The following is a 21,223-nucleotide window of genomic DNA, read 5'->3' as shown; positions in this document are numbered from 1 at the left end:
CAAAGACTTCGCAAATAAATTATTTAGATTTTTGCAATAATATTATAATATTAAACAACCTGTTTTTTAAATTACATTACTAATTTACTTATTCTCAGTATTGAGATTACTTTAGATATCTGTAAAATATAATTAAAATATTTATGATTATTATGGGAGTTAACATGAAAGTACTAGTTGACATATAATATGTCAAACGCTGGACGCGCAAAAAAAATATACTTTTAATCACCTGCCAGGCTATTTAAGCCCCCACCAAATCATGCCAGGCGATGGTAATTCGTATAATTGAATATTAGACTTTAAAATGTTGTAAGTTTCAAAATGCCTCAAGAACATTTTTTAATTAGAAAAAATTGCTAATTAAATAATGCATAGCTCACTAACGCCTCCAATCTTCCAGCGAGGTTGTCGATTTCACCATCCACACATTTGCAAGTTATCAACTTTAATATTTTCAATCTGCCTCAAATATTTAGGTACTCAAAAAAGCCGCTGAGCTCTCCAGCTAATAGTTTAAGCTTTAACTATTTTAGGCCAATAACCGGGTATTTTTTTTCTGCAATTTACTGCAGAAATTTGTTTCGTTTTGGAACATATTTAGGGATAGCCTCCGAGTTTAATTCCAAATTGGCGGGACGCAGGGGCGTGAGCTTCAACCGCCATCTTGGAAAACATGTTTTGTCAAATATATCGTAAGCCGGGCATCGTGTAACAAAAATGTTGGGGATCATTTTCATAGAGAATAGCATTTTCTTGTAAAGCAGTAAATTGCAGAAAAAAAAAAACCTGGTTAATGGCCTATAGCACTTAAACTACAAATGTTACGACGAAAAGTTTGTAACAAAATTTATTGGAAATTATATGTTCTATAAATTTGTTTATTACCATTTTTCATGTACGACGAATCGATAACTATATATTTATTAATAACCATATTAAGAAAAGTTTGGAGCTTTATAAATAAAACCCCTTCAATTATACATAAAAAATGTTATTCTCTATAAATAAGATCCCTACCATTTTTGTTGTACGATGCCTGGTTCACGAGATATTTGATAAAACGTGTTTTCCAAGATGGCAGCTGAAGCGCACGCCCCTCCGTCCCGCCAATTTGGCTTTACGCTCGGAGGATACCCCTAAACATATTCCATTATGAAAAGAATTTCTGCAGCAAATTCGGGTCAAAAATACCGATTATTGGCCTACCCAATAGCCAGAACAAAAAAAATAGTCTCATAATGCAATTTACTGCAGAAATTTTTTTCGTCTTGGAAAATGTTAAGGGATATCCTCCGAGTGCAAATCCAAATTGGCGGGACGTAGGGGCATGAGCTTCAGTCGCCATCTTGAAAAACACGTTTTACCAAATATCTCGTCGGGCATCGTACAACAAATATGTTAGGGATCCTTTTTATAGATTTATTATTTAGGAAAAATTTCAAAAAAACATCATTTTTATTAACTCCCATAAAAACTTATAATGTTAATTTACGGTAACTTATTTTCTAAAAAACTTTCATAATATTCAGACAATTTAAAATAAAATTTAATTGCGACTTCTTAACATTATTATAATTAAGAACAAATTCTCAAAATAAATTGTCTGAATATAATAAACATTTGACCAATGGGGTTTCTGCCCAAATCTGTATTGTTAATCTAAAAAATTATCTGAAAAAAATTAACAACAATCATTTGAAAAACATGAGTTCACACATTTTGCAAACTCAAGTACCTCTGACTCCTGAAGTCCTGATGTATCAAAGGAGTTCTTTAGTCATAATATTGTTAAAAATTAATGCATCTTTGAAATTTTCTACAGTTGTTTATTAGGGTGTAAACACTTCGTAAAAAAAAAGTCGACCTCTCAGGGGCGGACCTAACTCCCTGTTTTGAGGAGTAGTTGTTTTAATCAGTTTTTTTACAAATTGCATAAAAACTAGGTATAAAATAAAAAAAAATTCAATTAGAAGTTTTGGCTGAAGTATTTGTGCACATTTTCTTTTTTTTCGACTTTCTAGCTTCAAAGTTGACCGAGAGTTTTAAAATAGAATTTTTTTGCTCATTCAATCAAATGAAAAAGTATCCATCTTGTAAACCGTTAGGGACAGAGTAAACAGTGCTGTTTACGAAAGAATGATTCATATAAAAGTTGTTAATTTTTTTATAAGGAATAACTTTTACATTTAAATTTTTGATCTATCTCTAACGGTTTACAAGATGCATACATTTTCATTTGATTGGATAAGCAAAAAAATTTCATTTTAAATCTTTTTATATCTCGGTCAATTTGAAGCTAGAAAGTCGAAAAAAATACGAAAATGTACAGAAAAACTTCAGCTAGAACTGTAATTGAACTTTTTTTATTTGACGCTTAGTTTTTTTGTAATTTGTAAAAAAACTGATTAAACCCCCAACTACCCTCCAAAAAATCTGGTTAGGTACACCCCTGATAGATCCACTTTTTTACAAAATGTTTACAACCTAATAAACAGCTGTGGAAAATTTCAAAGATGCATTAATTTTTTCTATTACCATGATATGCTATTTAATTTTATTAGACTGGTATATGTTATTATAATTAAGATTAATAAAAGTCAATTTTATCGATTAACAGAATAAAAAAAAGTTTGACTCTAAATTTCGCAGAAAATGCAAAACAAAAAAGACCTAAATGCCGCTTAAAAACTAATATTACTACATCTTGCTCTAATTCCTGATTTTCTACAGTCTTTCATCGATATAATAAATCGGGCTACGAATTGATCCTTGAGGAATACTATTCCATTTCGCAACAACAGCACGCGACCCTACTTGTCACTTAATTAGGATTCCGCACCAAAAGTAAAAATCCATTCAATAGTGAAACCTACATTTTTGAGTTCACTACGTAATCGATTTTAAACATACTATCATCTATAGAATGCTACATTTTTAGCAAGTAGCATGGCCGTATTTTATTTTCAAAATAATTAGGGATTTGCACTAAAAGTTAAAATCCATTAATTAGTGAAAAAATGTGAAGGTAAGAGAATTGAAGGCTATAACGTGAATAACTGCTAGTTATTTGTATTGTTAAAACAATATTTGTACAACTTATATAAAAAAATCACTCTTGTGTGATTTTTTCCACAAAAAAGGTATTTTAACTTAAAAACAATAAAAATTGATTTTAACTTTTGGTACGGAACCCTAAATTTTTTGAAAATAAAATTAAACCCATGTTATTTTGTGATAATGTAGCATTCTAAGCATTCTATAGGTGAAGGAAAATCGGTTAAATAGAGAATTCTAAAATGAAGATTTGTATATATTTGCATATACAAAATGACACCTACAGTATAAAATTAATATCCTCTGGAAATTTCAAACTTCTACGATTAGCGCCTTAGGGTGGCCGTTGATATACCAGTCGAGACATTGCATTTTTCCCCTTCAGATAATTTCCCTTCTCCGAAAGGTTTTTGATTTTAAACAATATTCAAAAAGAATCATTTAAAGAAAACAATCATCAAAATCGGAGCTGTTATTGAGGACTCCTCCTAAGAACGGCTATTTTATTTATTCCTTTATCCGACTAAGTATACAAATGTATTATACAACTTTATACTCCGTCCCTACTTTTCCTGTGTCTATAATTTATATGCATGATCCTCTGGAACACCAATGCCATCTTAATTTAATAAAATTTTAAGGTCACTTTTTTAACACAGAGATTGTGCTCGTTATCTCCACACTATAAACTTTATCAATACTATACTTCCTTAAAATAAAACTATGATTACAGACTTATATTGGGTTTTAGCAACCATTGAATACATAAGCAAATTGATGTTAAGAAGCCATAGTAATTTACATCAATACTGTGTTGCGTTAGAATAAAACTTATATTAGGATTGTAAGATGTTACTTTTAGCAGACTGCATGTTAAACTGGAGTCATCTGTCAAACGGTTAAAGCTAAGCGACGAAGTCCCCGTCTGTTTTAAATAAACTTAGGAAACCATTTTTCGTAGAATCTAATAATATAGAATTCCATAGTGAATTTTGTGATCGGTGGCCTGCCCAAAATATTGTGTCACATGTCATTGGTTCGCCATCCCTGTCTAGACTCTAGATATTCCATAGATTATTGCTTTTTTAACCTCCGAACTAAAAAAAGGAGTGTTATAAGTATGACCGCTATGTGTGTGTGTCTGTGATATCGAAGCGTCTAAACGGAAGAACCAATTTTAATTTTTTTGGTCTCATATTAAAGGTAATTTAACGGAGAGTGTTCTTAGCTATGTTTCAAGTACGAACTTTAAGTTACAAACAAAAAACTAAAAAATTGATCGATGATCTTCAAAATCAATTCAGTATAGGAAAGGCATGACATAATTTTAACATATAAATAATTACTATGGATATGAATGGTCAGATCATGGTCAAATAATCCTGGCTCAATTCACTTCGAAAAGTGAAATGTTAAAATAATTAGGTAATTCAAAACAATAATTCAAAAGAACAAAGTCAACTCAAACTCAATTTTAATTAAAATATTTCCAAAAATTGGTCCCAAAAAATGATAGCTCCCTAAGTATTCTTTTTATCTCATTTGATGTCCTTGACCATCACTTTGATATTGATTTAAGAAGGAGTGTTATAAGTTTAAAGTGTTTATCTGTGCGTCTTTTTAAGAACATTTTATAGCTAAGCTTCCAAAAATCGATTTACAAAAATTAAATCGCATTTGTCGGGGGTTTTTTAAATTTTGTAAATTTGACTTGTTTCAAGCTTGATTATGACTATGATGACAAAACTTTATATTTCGTTTCTCGAAGCAAAAACAATAACTTTCTATTAGGAAAAAAAAAAATATAATTTTACTTCGTTTTGTTTAAACGTAATTTTATAATGTTTATCATTAAACAAATATTTGAAATAAAAAAAAATTTTTTCTGACCCGAAAGAATTTTATCGATTATCCTCATTGTTTATTCGTAACAATACTTTAAAGTATATTCTTTAGCCTAGCGAGAAAATCAATTTTAAATAAAGAGCGTAGGTATCATTAATATCGCAAAACATTTTAGTTCCTTGCTCAGAAGGAAGAACAAATTATTCATAAGTATATAATGATAACTATTAAGAGGATAATTGTTGGAGCGGGCAAATAAGTTAATACTTTTTGTCTAACGCAGGGCTTCTTAAACTTTTGTAATTCACGACCCCATTTATGATTGAGAGTTTCTTGACGACCCCATACAAATATAAAAGAAAAATAAATTAATATTTTTTGATGATTTATTTATTAGGTAACAATATACATATACATATGAAAATATATAAGTTTAGAATTCGTTTTGAAACATACAAAAATCTAAAATTAAAAATTGCACAAAAAATTATAAAATTGTATTTATTATAGTTTCAAAAATAAAAGTGGATTCTGACCGTCTTAATTCTCTCGAATATATTCAAGTAGTTGCGTGGTAAGTATTAAATTAAAGTATAAGTTAAAAATTTAATGAGATGGATGTGGATGTGATGTAACAAAACAAATCTTGGTGGAATGTTTGAAACTGCTGAACGTAAGGCCTCTTCAACATTTTTTATCGCTGAACGATATTGGAATTTAATATGTGTTAAAGCGGTTTCTTCAGCATTAATACCTAGAAATTTTGTTGATAATTATTTCTCAGGATTATTTCGGCTTTTAGAGATTGACAAAAATAAATTTATATTTTTTATTAATTCCAATAACATTTCATAATTCATAGTAAATGTTATTCAAGTTATTATAATACTCTTAATAGAAATGCAGGTACTAACAATCTTTCCGAACTAGAAGATTTTATGATATATTTATCTACGATAATTGTTATTTTATCTTTATAACAATAATTCTACAAGTTAAAAAACATTTTCTGTCAAATTGTATTTTTACCTCTCGCGACCCCAGAATTTTGCTACGCGACCCCAAATGGGGTCGCGACCCATAGTTTAAGAAGCCCTGGTCTAACGCAACGTTTTACAATTTTTATTGCTACTTCAGGCAAAACATACAATATTAACAATTATCTGTTGATGCCTTTTCATATTACATTATTATTGTTTATATTAGTCTACTTATAATGGGAGAGCCAGGCCAAATAAAAATTCGTTGAATTTACTAAAGCTGATCATTTGAGGATTGGTTATAGTAGTTGTGTACACACTCATACTGCGATCAGTCAAGCGAACGATAGACAAGAGTCAAATATATGCTATCGAAACAGTTATGATTTCCGTATGATATTCAAATGAATTTACTAAAGCTGAAAATTGTTATACAGATTGTATATTCTATATAAATAACAGTTATGACTGTCAATCAGCTAGGTGTTAGAACAGGGCTGGTGAATCAGCCCTTATGTATGTACAATAAATAAAAAAGATTCAAATTTTGATTGCTGTGGTATTTAAATGAATTTATTAAAGCTGAAAATTGATAAACAGATTGTATATTGCATATAAATAAGAGTTATGACTGTCAGTTAGTTAAATGTTAGAACAAGGGCTGGTCAGTCAGCCTTTATGTACTTAAGATTCTGTACTTAAGATTATTATGTACTTAAGATTAAGATTAAGATAAATGAATAAGATTCTGTTATGAACGTCGTGTTATTTAAATGAATTTTTTAAAGCTGGAAATTGTTATACAGATTGTATATGCAGTTTCTTATAGGGTAGTTTCCTTGATAAGTTTCCTATAGGGTAGTTTCCTTGATATTAAGTTTCTTATAGGGTATTTTTGTTATCAATTACTGTCTAAAACTATTCGGTTTACAAGCAAATGTTTCAAGCAAAAAATTTTTGTCTTTTTATAAAGAACAACTTTTTAATTTAAAGTTTTTGTCTAATGTTTGCCAATTATGAATTATAGGGAGATTTTAATTGAACCGGAAAACTTATTAAATTCAATATCCCTATATAAAATGTGTGCCTTTGAAAATAGCATTTTTCGTTTGAAGCATTTTCCTCGATTAAACTTATTTTTCGAGTTTCACGCATATGTCGATTTAAAAAGCACACTATATTTATAGCCACCACCTCCTAATGAGAGGTGAAGAAAAGCAGAAAACTTTGCTTTGTTATTTAAATTTTTCTTCTATCTCCTACGATTTAAAAGTTGGGTCAGTAGAATCCATAACTAGGAACGTTATCGGATAAAACTTTATGCGTTATCGGATAGATGGGCGGAAAAACGGAAATGGATTTATTTTTTGATTATAATCAAAAAAATTCGGTACCTATAATTATAGGTACCGAATTTTTTTTGTACCATAAATATTTCCTTACAAACATTACAAACCTTGGACTAAATTTAAAATATCTCTGACTTATTTCATAAATGCAGGATAATCATAATAAACATCTAGAATCCTCTGTACCCTCCTTGAGAACGAGCTGTCACCCAAAGACAATACGTCTTCGGATTATAGGCGCTATTAAATGCAGGATATAAAAAACAAAAACATAACCTGTATGCCTTTACTATTACATATTATTACAACAGATTTTTATTGTCATTTTCTATGTTTATAATTTATATTGTTTATTATATTATAATTAATAATTTATTTATAATTCACAGTAGGAAATTTGAAACAATTAAAATGCAAATTAAATATTTGAAATTTGATTCGTTAAACAAGTTTTAATTTACACCAATCAAACATTAAAAACGTGTTGATTAGAGAGTATGAAAAAGTATATTAAACGTGTCGTTTCGATTTCAAATTCATTTATGATTTTTTTTTTACTTATACAAATTTTTAAAATGAATCGAATATTACAAAATTTAATATTATTGATATTTTTTACAACTATACCAAATATAAGTCGATCTCAAAAAATTGTACAAGATGTTAAATACGATGTAGCTGAATTAAAATGTTTAGGTAAGAAATAAAATATACATTTTTCTTGATTTTAGTGGATAGTTTTAAATTTGTTTTTATTTTTTTTTTAGTATGTGAAGCAGTAGTAGATGAATTATTACTTGCAAAAGGTAAATTAAACCAAGATATTAAAGTACCAGTTGGTAGATATAACCTGGATGCCAAAAATAATAATCAAAAAACAGTTCCATTACATAAATCAGAAGTACATTTAACTGAATTAATGGATAAAATTTGTGCAGAATTTGATAATTATGTTAGAGGAACCAAAGACAATAAGTTAACAATCATACCAATGGTATTACCAAATGGTGGATATAATCCAGAAATGAGTCAAATTTCAATTATACAAGATGCTGATTTAAATAAAAGTTTACGTTTTTACGTAAGTTATTGTCATATTTTTAATATTTATAATTAATGACACCAAACCGGCGGAAGTTCTTAAGATTTCGTTTCGTTTCGAGTTCAGTTTAGGAACTTTTCTTAAAAATGCTCCTAGAATGACAGGAAAAAAATCAAAATTAAAACATTTGTTGACTATATTCTTGTTAATTAAAGAAAAACTGTTAATTTTTCACCAAACAATAGTTATTTTAGAGGTAAAACAAATAAAAACAAACAATTGACTGAGTTAATTGTTGAAATACCATGTAAAGACAGTTTTGAAGACGCAATCGTTTGTTTTTTGACGTCACGTAAATAAAGAAAGATTTCCACTCTTATTTAGCCACACACATATAACTGATATTCCTATATTAATACATACTAAGAAATTTACACATAATTAGCGTCCTCGTGGGTAAACAGTGATGTTTACAAGAAAATCTTTCAAGCAAAAGTTGTTTATTTTTTTATAAGGAATATTTTTTACATTTAAACATTTATTCTATCTCTAACGGTCTACAAGATGGGTCCTACGGTCAAAAGACCCAATTGGCCTACGTTCTCATTTACGAACTCGACCTCACTTTTTACGTCTTAAGCACACTATAAAAATTTCAGCTTGATATCTCTTTTTGTTTTTGAGTAATCATGATGACAGACGACAGACAGACAGACATACAGACATACGGAAATGGACTAATTAGGTAATTCTACGAACACCTAAAGCAAAATTTTTTTCGTAGCATCAATATTTTTAAGCGTTACAAACTTGGGATTAAACTTAATATACTATGTATATTTCATATACATGGTATAATAATGAGAATGTGGTATCCGAAAGTAGGGTACTTCTGTCACACCCTATGGGCACAAATCGAAAAAACATAAGTTCTTATGAGTATGATCCGCAAAAATCTACCGTTGAGGAGTCGATGAGACTGTTTTTTTTTCGGTTTTATTTCCTCTATTATATGAACTTTCTTCATAAAATTGGTCCAAGAATATTTTGCCTGCTCTTAAATTATTTATAATTATTTAGGAACAACCTATATATTCGTATTACAACGAAAAAAATATTTTACAAATTTCCTTTATCATGCATTACTATGCGTGGTTTTACTTACCATAAATTTAAGTCAATTTTACAAAAAAGTTTCAAAAGTCAGTTTTACCCCAAGGTACATTTATCTTACTTAACCTAGTCAGAAGAAGGCATAGGGCCCCATCGGGGACCATATGCAGCCCAAATTTTATTCAAATTAAGTATTTTTGGTCGCTGAATATGAACCCGATGTCAAATTACACTAATTCTGTCAAGTATTCTAAAAATGGTGTCATTTTTGATCCGAAATTCCATTTTTTTGAAACGAAAACGGAAAACTGAGTATTTATCGTTCAAACTGTTATCAAGGAGGTATTTTTTTGTCGCTGATTACGAATATAATATCAGATAAACGGATGCTGTGACGTAACCCAAAAACCGAGGCATTTTTTTCAAGAATTTAATTTTTATAGCATAAAAATTATACGATTATACGGATTCTGTCCATCTTTCAAAAATCGTGCCATTTTTGTCCAAGAATTTAATTATTTTGCCACAAAAACGGCGAACTGAGTGCTTATAAAAAATGATACGATTTTTGTAAGACATCATAGAATCCGTGTAATCGGATATCAGATTCGTAAACAGTGGCCAAAAATACCTCCTAGAGCAAAGTTTGGACGACAAATATTTAGTTCCTGGTTTTGTACGAAAAAAGTAAAATTTTTGGCAAAAAATGGCACGATTTTCGAAATACGTGACAGAATCCGTTAATCTGACATCAGATTCCTAATCAGCGGCCAAAAATATTTCCTAGATAACAGTTTCGACGATAAATACTTTTACGTTTTTGTACCAAAAGTGGAATTTCGGGTCAAAAATGCATGATTTTTGGAATGCGTGACAGAATTCGTGTAATCTGACATGAGATTCGTATCAGCGACCTACTAGATGAAAATTATAAGCCAAAATAAGCATTTCAAAAAAAATAGGGCTTTATATGCTCTCCGCTGAGGCCCTATGCCCCCTTCTGACTAGGTTAAGTTGACTGAATGTTCCTTGTGGTCCTATAAAAACGTTACAAAAAATTTTATTAAAATCGATGCTGTTATCTCACTTTTCCTATGCTCCGGTTTACTAGTTATTCAAAAAAGGTAATGTGATGATTTATGGCAAAAATCTCTCTACATGAATCCAACTCGCAATTAACTAGTTTGTAAAATTACCCCCAATTCTCTTAAGGTATTTCCAGCATGAATGCTTTTGTCGACCGATTTGGTTTTTTTTTCACCGACTTAGAATAATGTTAGATGTTCGTTTATATCGCGAGATAAGCAGCTGCAAAGTTCGCGATTTCCCCATTCAAAACATGTAAAACTCACTGAACTCTCTGTCGAAAAAAATTTTACCATAGCTTTAACACATTTAACACCTTAACAATCTTTAATATTTATTATCACTTCCTCATATAATTTTTTTTCAAGGTTGTAATTTATAGAAAATGTTTTTTTATCTTTTAGTGTGAAAATATTACCGAAGAATGGGACGAGATCATACTAGAAAATTTAATCAAAGATAAATCAGATATGAAAACAGATGTCTGTGTAAAAACATCACAAATTTGTCCCTCCAGTGATGAGGGCGAAGACGACCAAAATTATTATTTTCCTGGAAATGATGAGCTTTAAATATAATGTAATTTTAATGTACTTAATTTATTCTAGTACTCTTGTTCTACAGTTTCTGTTTTTGTTCTATTATAAGTTCATTCGATGGAGTCGAATTCGTAACTATTCGGTTTATAAAAAAAATATTCCGAGCTAAATAAATTTTTGTCTTTTACATGATAGGCCAATAACCGAGAATTTTTTTTCTGCAATTTACTGCAGAAATTTTTTTTCATATTGGAACATATTTAGGGGTTTCCTCCGAGTGTAAATCCAAATTGGCGGGACGTAGGGGCATGAGCTTCAGCCGCCATATTGGAAAATACGTTTTATCAAATATCTCGTGAACCGGGTATCGTACAACAAAAATGATTGGGATCATTTTCATACAGAATAACATTTTCTATAACGTTTATTCGAAATTTTTTCTGTATAACGTTTATTCGAAATTTTTTCTGTATAATTCAAGGTGTTTTATTTATACCGCTCCAAACTTTTCTTAATATGGATATTACTAAATATATCGTTAACGGTTCAACGTACATGAAAAATGGTATAGTAAATTTCGTTTGAAACTTTTTGTCGTAACATTCGTAGTTTCAGAACTATAGGCCATTAATCATTTTTTTTCTACAATTTACTGCAAAAATGTCAGGTTATTGGCCTTAAACTACGAATATTATGGCAAAAAGTTGTGGATGAAATTTATTGGGAATTATATGTTCTACAAATTTGCTTATTACCATTTTTAATATACCGTGAACCGTTAACTATATATTTAGCATTAACCATATTAAGAAAAGCTTGGAGCGGTATAAATAAGAACCTATGCATTATACAGAAAAAAATTTCGAATAAAATTTATAGATAATGTTATTCTGTATGAAAATGATCCAATCCATTTTTGTTGTACGATGCCCGGTTCACGAGATATTTGTTAAAACGTGTTTTCCAAGATGGCGGTTGAAGCTCACGTCCCTGCGTCCCGCCAAGTTGATTTTACACTCGGAGGATACCCCTAAATATGTTCCAATATGAAAAAAATTTCTGCAGTAAATTGCATTATGAAACTACTTTATTTGCTTTGGCTTTTGGGGTATGAATTTAAACAGTAAAAAAAGGTAGTTTCTATATAAAATTTTGAAGATCAATTCCGATGGTGTCAAATGAATGAAAAAATGGACAGCGTTCCTATTAATTGTTAGTGTTTTAATTTTACATGACAATAATTTAATTAAAAATGATTCAACAAAATCAATTCTTTGAACAAGAGTTTTATTATTTTCATTTTTATATTTGTTACACAATCTGTGATGCAATGTACAATAAGTGTTCCATCTGTTTAGTTATAATCCATAATTTATGACATTTTAAAAGTGTGCCTTAATTCTTATTAAATAAATTTTATTTACAGAAATATTTTTAAAAAATTACAGTAGTCTAGATAATCGGGATTCAATAAGAACTAGGGTTCTTCGGATTAGTGGATTTATTCTGATTACTCGAATTGTATATTAAAATGAGTGTATATATACGTTAGTAAAGTAGAACGCCATCTCGTGTTTTATTTATTTATTTTTTCTGTCTAATTCATAAGAATATCCAGGAAAACGTTAAAATTGCAATTCTGGATTATTATTGTGTGTGTTTTCACAATTAACAACAGAACACTTTCGATTCGATCGTTTTTTTTAATCATTTTATTGAATATTAAATTATTATTTAATTCCACTTGTAACATATAACAATGACGTTTAAGCACGAGCACTGGTAGATATTTTTGGGTAGATGTTTGAGGCATTCTGAAAGTTCGTCAGATACCTCTCCCATATAATAGGATATTATAAGAGAGGTATCTGATTTTGAGGCAACTTGTATTTTTTTTTAAATATTGAATAATAAAGAAAATAAACAAGCCAGGCCATTTGCGAGGGATTTTAACCCTACAAGATGCTTGCAAAACTACTTTTCTTGAAATTTTCTTGAACACCTGACAGGTAGAAAATCCCACCAAAATGTTTAAATTTTCTTAATATTTAAATTTACTTTAATTAAATAAAATTGTAAGTTGCCTCAAAGATATTTTTGGTAACAAAAAATTGTATATGTTTGATAATATAGGGGTTCTAAAGATAACACTGCCCTCCAGCCGGGTCTGCATTTTTGTATTAGGATATTATGGGAGAGTTATCTGTCGAATGCCTCAAACACCTACCCAAAAATGTCTACCAGCTCTCCTACTATTTCTGCTAAACCACCGTTTTAGAAAGAATAGTTTAGATGGCGCAAAGTTCATTCGTCAAAAATACTTTACTAGTGTATATGTAAGTACATATATCATTTTTAAGTGATTTGTGTTCGGATTATCGAGACTCTACTGTATTTGTGTTTGTTTTTTATTTTAATGATTATCATTTAGTCTAATGCCCCCAAGGCAACACGTCTAGAATGCTGACTTTTTAAAGAAATTGTTAAGTTTATGCTGAAACTTAAGTTGTGAATACGGTCTTAAATAGACAGTCATCAAAACATGGTGGCCCCATTTTTGGAAAACCTGGAAATGGCAGGGAATTCAAATTATACTAGAAAAGTCAGGAAATTCTGTTCAAAAAGAGAAGTCAGGAATATTTATTATTTTCGTAGCAAAGTTCTAAAATAATTTTTACAACTTTTTTTTTCTATTCGAATTATTTCAAAAAATTGCGCTTGTGATCGTAAATATGATTCACATTTAGTATTATGATTTTTTATGTTCGTTATCACACAAATGGCGCTTGTGATTTTCTATGGTCAGGGAATTTTTGAATTAGTAACCTGGAAACGTCAGAGAATTTCATTTCGGAAAAATAGTGGTCTCCATGCAAAAGTATAACCCGATCATCTTAAAGTCAAAATAAGTAATCAACCTCGGAATCTAACGGAATAAGCTAATTTTTTGTACAAACCTTTATTTTGATAGTATAAATGTTGTCTCAAAAGTCACAAATGATAATGCGTTCCCGTCGTTACATATTCAAGGTCAAAGGTATCGAAAATCAGTTTTTTGTAAATATCTCGTTTCTTTTGCGTTCAATCGTATTAGCATTTATTATAAAAGTTGTAGAGGATAAAATTATCTACAAATTTCGCCTGAAACTTTTTTTTGTATGTTGAACCGTTTTTGAAATAGAGGGCGCAGAAGGTGTTGCGCTCAGCTTAACGTACTTTAGTTCTGGGTCAATATTTACAAATATAAAGGATTAAATAATCATTTAAGTAATATTTAATGAATAATTATGGGAAAAAACCGCATAATAGACTGGGATTCACGATTGACCTTATCTATTACACAGTTTTTTCACTTACTTATCGATTAAATACTACTTAAATATTTTTTGTATACCATATATTTATAAATATTGACCCTGCACTCAATTGACATATTATGTTGCTCATTTACGAACTCGTCCTCAGTCTTTACGTCCTGAGTACGCTGTAAAAATTTCAGCTTATTATCTTTTGCTTGTGAGTAATCGTGCCCACAGGCGGACGGAAGGACGGACAAATGAAAATGGACTAATTAGATGATTCTATGAACACCTATACCAAAATTTTTTCGTAGCATCAATATTTTTCAGCGTTACAAACTTGGGACTAAACTTAGTATACCTTGCATATTACATATATGCATGGTATAAAAAGTTTTCCATATGGAGCCAACTTAAGTAGACACGCTGTATATTCGCGACTTCTAGAACCTATAAGGAATACTGTATAAGTTTATAGCATGAAGCATATAGGCAGGAGAACGATCGCTATAGAAAATATTGTCCCCGAAATATGGATAAAATAAGTGAGGCGCTGCGATCAATACGTAGCATCAATAAAAGCGGGCTGTTGTGCGCTAATTTCAAATGATATATCAATTTGTACATTATGCTAACAACAACAGCTAACTTCGCAGATACTACTTCTTGATGACAGTGCGGCTGGTGGCTTAAAAATGAACTATAAATTCTACAAATTTTTAGGGACAGGTACGCTAATGCTTTAGTACATAGCGATCTTTCTCCTGTTCTATAACCTTCATGGAATTTTAAAAACTTCTGCTTTGGAGATTATCGACAAAATAATAATTTTTTCTCTGAACTTTTAAAAGAATTATCTTATTTTAGGTTTACAAAACCTATGTTTTTATTAAACTATTTAAACTGATGTTTAATTATGTTATTTATTTTTATCAATATTAATATTTATAATGTAAAGTATTAAGTTAATTATAAGATTACATATAAGCCGATTAGCTGAGAGAGTATAGCACTTGACTATGAAGCTAAAACACGCTATAGTTCGTATCCTGGTGGGATTAACATTTTTACTTTTAGATTAAATAAAATTTTTCTGAAAATCGTTATATATTTTAAATTTTGTTTTATTCTTAAAATTTTCTATCCTAATTTTTATTTTAGAACAAAATTATCAATTAATTAATTATTCAGTAAAGGTAAGTAAGTAGTAGGTTAATTATGTGGTATAACATAAGCTGGGTGGCTGTGTGGGTATATCACTTCCGTCTGAATCATAGGTACGCCGGTTCGTATCCTGGTGTGGTTAAATTTTTACATTAAAATAATTGAATTTTTCCTGTTGTTTAAATTTTCCACTCTTTTTATAGTTAAACCCGCCCTCTTGTCATAAATCATGTTAATTATACGTATGTCATAAATCACTATTATTTCAGGGGGTGGGAACTTAAATAATCATAAATATTCTTTAAAATCATAAATCATTTTTGAATAGGAAAACATGTAACAAGGTTTATCTCACTCATATTCTCCTATTACAAATTGTAGTACTAAAATTAAAAAATAGCTTTGGTACGCTAAAATTTGATACTTTTTAATAGGAGAACATGTCCCATAGTTGATCTCACTCATATTCTCCTATTACAAAATATTAAATTTTGTAGTTCTAAAATAAAAAAAATGCTTGGTTACGTTAAAATTTGATACTTTTTAATAAGAGAACATGTCCTATAGTTTATCTCACTCATATTCTCCTATTACAAAATTTAAAAAAAAATACGTATTTTGCTTGCCTTTTTGTTGTGCATGCTAAAATTTATTCTTGTTAAATGAAATTTCATAAGATTTTGTAATAGGAGAACATGTTATTTCATAAAAACAAAAAAATTAATTATGTTAGTAAAATTGATTTCTCTGGCATAATAATTGCTTAATTAATTAAAAATTAATCGTGACAATGCCGGATACGAACCGAGGGACTGTGTAACCCAAGACTAGTGTTCTCCCACTATTCCAACTTTGACATGTTTTAATTATCAATAATGTAATACACATACCTTTTACTCACCTATTTTAAGTAAACTTGTTTTCTTAAACTTAGTTTTTATTTTCTTTTACTAACCTTTTTTATTAAACTTATCCATTCCATATTTCTTTTTACTTATCTTTTATCAATAAACTTACCTATAAATGAATAATTGTAGTAATATTTTGTTAAAAATGTAGGTTCTGTTTGATATTCCTGAAATCGATGTAAAGGATAAAAGATAAAGGTAGGTATAATATTGAATATTAATAATTAAACCAGAAATATTGATAAAAACGTTATTTTATTATTATATATATTTGTACATATTTCATAAAAAATAAATATGAATGAATAAAAATGGCATTTTTATACAGTATAAAATCAATTTTCCGGATTACGTTTTCATTTTTTTCTAAATTAATATAAATAAATAAAAATCTTTATAAATTTTAAATTTTGTTTTTATTTTTTAAATTTTCTATCCTATTTTTTATTTCAGAAAAATTATCAATTTTGTTATCACACAATTACAATCACAAAATTATCAAAATTATAAATAACACATAATCCAGTTAGCTGTGTGGATATAGCACTTGCCTATGAAGCCAGAGTAACCTGGTTCGTATCCTGGTGTAGATGTGCTGTATTTACTTTTAAATAATTGAATTTTTACAGTTGTTTAAATTTTCCACTCTTTTTATAGTTAAACCCGCCCTCTTGTCATAAATCATGTCATTTATATATATGTCATAAATCACTATTATTTCAGGGGGTGGGAACTTAAATAATCATAAATATTCTTTAAAATCATAAATCATTTTTGAATAGGAAAACATGTAACAAGGTTTATCTCACTCATATTCTCCTATTACAAAATATTAAAATTGTAGTACTAAAATTAAAAAATAGCTTGCTTACGCTAAAATTTGAAACTTTTTAATAGGAGAACATGTCATATAGCTCCATCATATTCTCCTATTACAAAATATTAAAAAAATACTTATTTTGCTTGCTTTTTGTTGTTTGTTAAAATTCTTGTTAAATGAAATTTTAGAAGATTTTGTAATAGGAGAACATGATATTTCACAAAAAAAAAAGGAATTAGTTTAGTCCCACTTTCTTAATTATATCATAACTCACTCTTCTGTCAGGGGTGGGAATTAAAATAATATAAATCTTACTTATTTGTCGCTTATGGTTCATCACAACAATTATCTAAAAAAGTGACAATTTATCGGTATAACTTATTTAATTAAAAATTTATTCGACACAATACTAGATACGAACCGAGGTTCTCTATAACCAAAGCCGATTATGCTAACCACTACCCCATCTTATACAAATCAATAATGTTATTATATAAAACTTTTACTCACCTTTTTCTAATAAACTTATTTTCTTAAACTATTACCTATGAATAATTAATTGTTATTTCATAAAATAAGAAAAAAAGTAATTATGTTAGTCCCACCTTCCTACTTATGTCATAAATCAATCTTCTGTCAAGGGGTGGAAATTAAAATAACATAAAATATACTCTCTTACTTAATTAATAAAAAAAATTTCGGGGCAAACCTAGATACGAACCGACGTGCTTTGTAACCGGAGACGACTGAGCTACCCACTACTCCACTTTGGACATATTAGGTTAATCAATAACGTACTATAAATAACTTTTACTCAACTTTTTACTATAAACTTATTTCCTTCCACTGACCTTTTTTCATTTAACTCATATTAAACTTACCCATCATGAATTTCTTTTTACTTACCTTTTTTTCAATAAACTTACCTATAAATGCATAATTGTAGTAATATTTTGTTAAAAATGTAGGTTCTGTTTGATATTCCTGAAATCAATGTAAAGGATGAAAGATAAAGGTAGGTATAATATTGAATATTAATAATTAAACCAGAAAAATTGATAAAAACAATATTTTATTATATATATTTATTTGTACATTCCTTGAAGAAATAAATCTGTTCTGGAAGTCAGAATATTTAATTTGAAATTCAGAAAAAGAATATGTAAAGTAAAAATATCTCTGAAAAAGTCTGAAAATATCAAATAAATTATTAATCAATCATTTAATGACAGTAAATGGTAATTGATTGAGACTCTTTCGGAAGAAATATTCTGACTTCCAGAACAGATTTATATTGCACAAGGGATATTTCACCCAAAATAAATATGAATGAATAATAATGGTTATTTTAAACAGTATAAAATTATTTTTCGGGATAACGTTCTCATTTTTTCTAAATTTTCAATAATTTTATCCTGAATTTTTTTTGAACAGTTCTTTGTTAAATTTTATTTTGAATTTCCTTGGTGGAAAAAATATTTGAAAAAAAGATAAGTCTTAGGAAACTCTGAAAAAGTCTTAGAAACTTTAAAAAAATATTAGGAACTCTGAATAACTCTGAATTAGACTAGTCCGAAAACGTTGAGAAATTCAAAGTTCCTAAGACTTTTTCATAATTTCTTATTCTTTCTTCAAATATTTTTTCCACCAGGGTTTGTTGAACATGTTCTCCTAATATAAATATTTAAAAAAAATTCATGAATAATTTTATAACATTTTGCAATAAGAGCATTAATTAAATAACGGCGATGTTCTTTTTTTACAAATTTGTTTCTACTTTTTATCGATTGTGAATACGTTTATGTTTAACTAATTCACCTTTCTCATTAAATGTTTTATTACAAATATCACATGAAAATGGTTTCTCTCCGGTGTGAATACGTTTATGTCTAACTAAATCACCTTTCTGAGTAAATGTTTTATTACAAACATCACATGAAAATGGTTTCTCTCCGGTGTGAATACGTTTATGTAAAACTAAATGATGTTGTTGAGTAAATGATTTATTACAAACATCACATGAAAATGGTTTCTCTCCGGTGTGAATACGTTTATGTTTAACTAAATTACTTTTCTCATTAAATGTTTTATTACAAACATCACATGAAAATGGTTTCTCTCCGGACTGAATACGTTTATGTTTAACTAATTCAACTTTCTGAGTAAATGTTTTATTACAAACATCGCATGAAAATGGTTTCTCTCCGGTGTGAATACGTTTATGTTTAACTAAATTACTTTTCTGAGTAAATGTTTTATTACAAACATCACATGAAAATGGTTTCTCTCCGCTGTGAATACGTTTATGTCTAACTAATTCACCTTTCTGAGTAAATGTTTTATTACAAACATCACATGAAAATGGTTTTTCTCCGGTGTGAATACGTTTATGTACAACTAAATTATGTTGAGAAGTAAATGTTTTATTACAAACATCACATACAAATGATTTTTCTTCTAAAACAGTTTCATCTTTAATAATTAGTTCTGTATGTAATTTTTGTTCAAGTTTAATGTTTTCATAATTAATTGTGTACAAGTGTTTATCATTTTCATCACTAACAGGTTCATGTTTTACACTCACAACACTATCACTATCATTGCTGCCTTCTTCTTCATTTGTAATGTGTCCACCTTCCATTAAAATAGTTTCATCTAATATTTCACTTTTAATAATTAGTTCTGTATGTAATTCTTTTTCAACTTTAATATTATTTTTATTAATAAACAAATAATTATTTGCCATTTTGTTTAATATTTAATATTATTATCACGAAAACTTATCAAAATTTATCAAAAGGTTCAAGCATTAAGTCACAACTCCAGTAAACATAACCTACAATGACAGCCTGAACCATGAAGCATATGGGCAGGAGAACGATCGCTATAGAAAATATTGTCCCCGAAATATGGATAAAATAAGTGAGGCGCTGCGATCAATACGTAGTATCAATAAAAGCGGGCTGTTGTGCGCTAATTTCAAATGATATATCAATTTGTACATTATGCTAACAACAACAGCTAACTTCACAGATACTACTTCTTGATGACAGCTGTAGTGACAATTTTCAGGGATAGGTGCGCTCATGAAGAATGTAGAACAGGAGAAAGATCGCTATGTACTAAAGCATTAGCGTACCTGTCCCTAAAAATTTGTAGAATTTATAGTTCATTTTTCGCCACCAGTCGCGCTGTCAACAAGAAGTAGTATCTGTGAAGTTAGCTGTTGTTGTTAGCATAATGTACAAATTGATATATCATTTGAAATTAGCGCACAACAGCCCGCTTTTATTGATACTACATATTGATCGCAGCGCCTCACTTATTTTATACATATTTTGGGGACAATATTTTCTACAGCGATCGTTCTCCTGTTCTACATTCTTCATGGGTGCGCTTTAGCACGTAGCCATGAAGAATGTAGAACAGGAGAAAGATCGCTATGTACTAAAGCATTAGCGTACCTGTCCCTAAAAATTTGTAGAATTTATAGTTCATTTTTCAGCCACCAGTCGCGCTGTCAACAAGAAGTAGTATCTGTGAAGTTAGCTGTTGTTGTTAGCATAATGTACAAATTGATATATCATTTGAAATTAGCGCACAACAGACCGCTTTTATTGATACTACATATTGATCGCAGCGCCTCACTTATTTTATACATATTTTGGGGACAATATTTTCTACAGCGATCGTTCTCCTGTTCTACATTCTTCATGGGTGCGCTTTAGCACGTAGCCATGAAGAATGTAGAACAGGAGAAAGATCGCTATGTACTAAAGCATTAGCGTACCTGTCCCTAAAAATTTGTAGAATTTATAGTTCATTTTTCAGCCACCAGTCGCGCTGTCAACAAGAAGTAGTATCTGTGAAGTTAGCTGTTGTTGTTAGCATAATGTACAAATTGATATATCATTTGAAATTAGCGCACAACAGACCGCTTTTATTGATACTACATATTGATCGCAGCGCCTCACTTATTTTATACATATTTTGGGGACAATATTTTCTATAGCGATCGTTC

The 21,223-nt window shown here is 29.3% G+C and overlaps 2 protein-coding genes across 2 annotated transcripts; one reads left to right on the top strand and one right to left on the bottom strand.

Annotated features, from left to right (window-relative positions):
* The first annotated feature begins 7,775 nt into the window (after positions 1-7,775).
* Positions 7,776-11,453, top strand: LOC123300769 (protein seele). The gene is made up of 3 exons (XM_044883417.1): positions 7,776-7,927; positions 7,999-8,312; positions 10,877-11,453. The coding sequence occupies exons 1-3, from the start codon at positions 7,807-7,809 to the stop codon at positions 11,042-11,044; spliced, it is 603 nt and encodes a 200-aa protein (XP_044739352.1). The 5' UTR covers positions 7,776-7,806; the 3' UTR covers positions 11,045-11,453.
* A 7,688-nt stretch (positions 11,454-19,141) lies between these two features.
* LOC123301269 (zinc finger protein 1-like) lies at positions 19,142-19,843 on the bottom strand (the record flags this gene model as incomplete). The annotated part of the gene is made up of 2 exons (XM_044884003.1): positions 19,762-19,843; positions 19,142-19,599 (listed from the first exon to the last, which is right to left on the bottom strand). Coding segments are annotated over exons 1-2 (540 nt in total), but the record flags the coding sequence as incomplete, so codon positions are not given.
* Positions 19,844-21,223: the final 1,380 nt, after the last annotated feature.

The sequence above is a fragment of the Chrysoperla carnea genome, chromosome 5 (assembly GCF_905475395.1).
Source record: "Chrysoperla carnea chromosome 5, inChrCarn1.1, whole genome shotgun sequence".
Lineage (NCBI taxonomy): Eukaryota > Metazoa > Arthropoda > Insecta > Neuroptera > Chrysopidae > Chrysoperla > Chrysoperla carnea.
Note: the sequence above shows the minus strand (reverse complement) of the source record. Positions and strands in the feature narration are given on the sequence as shown.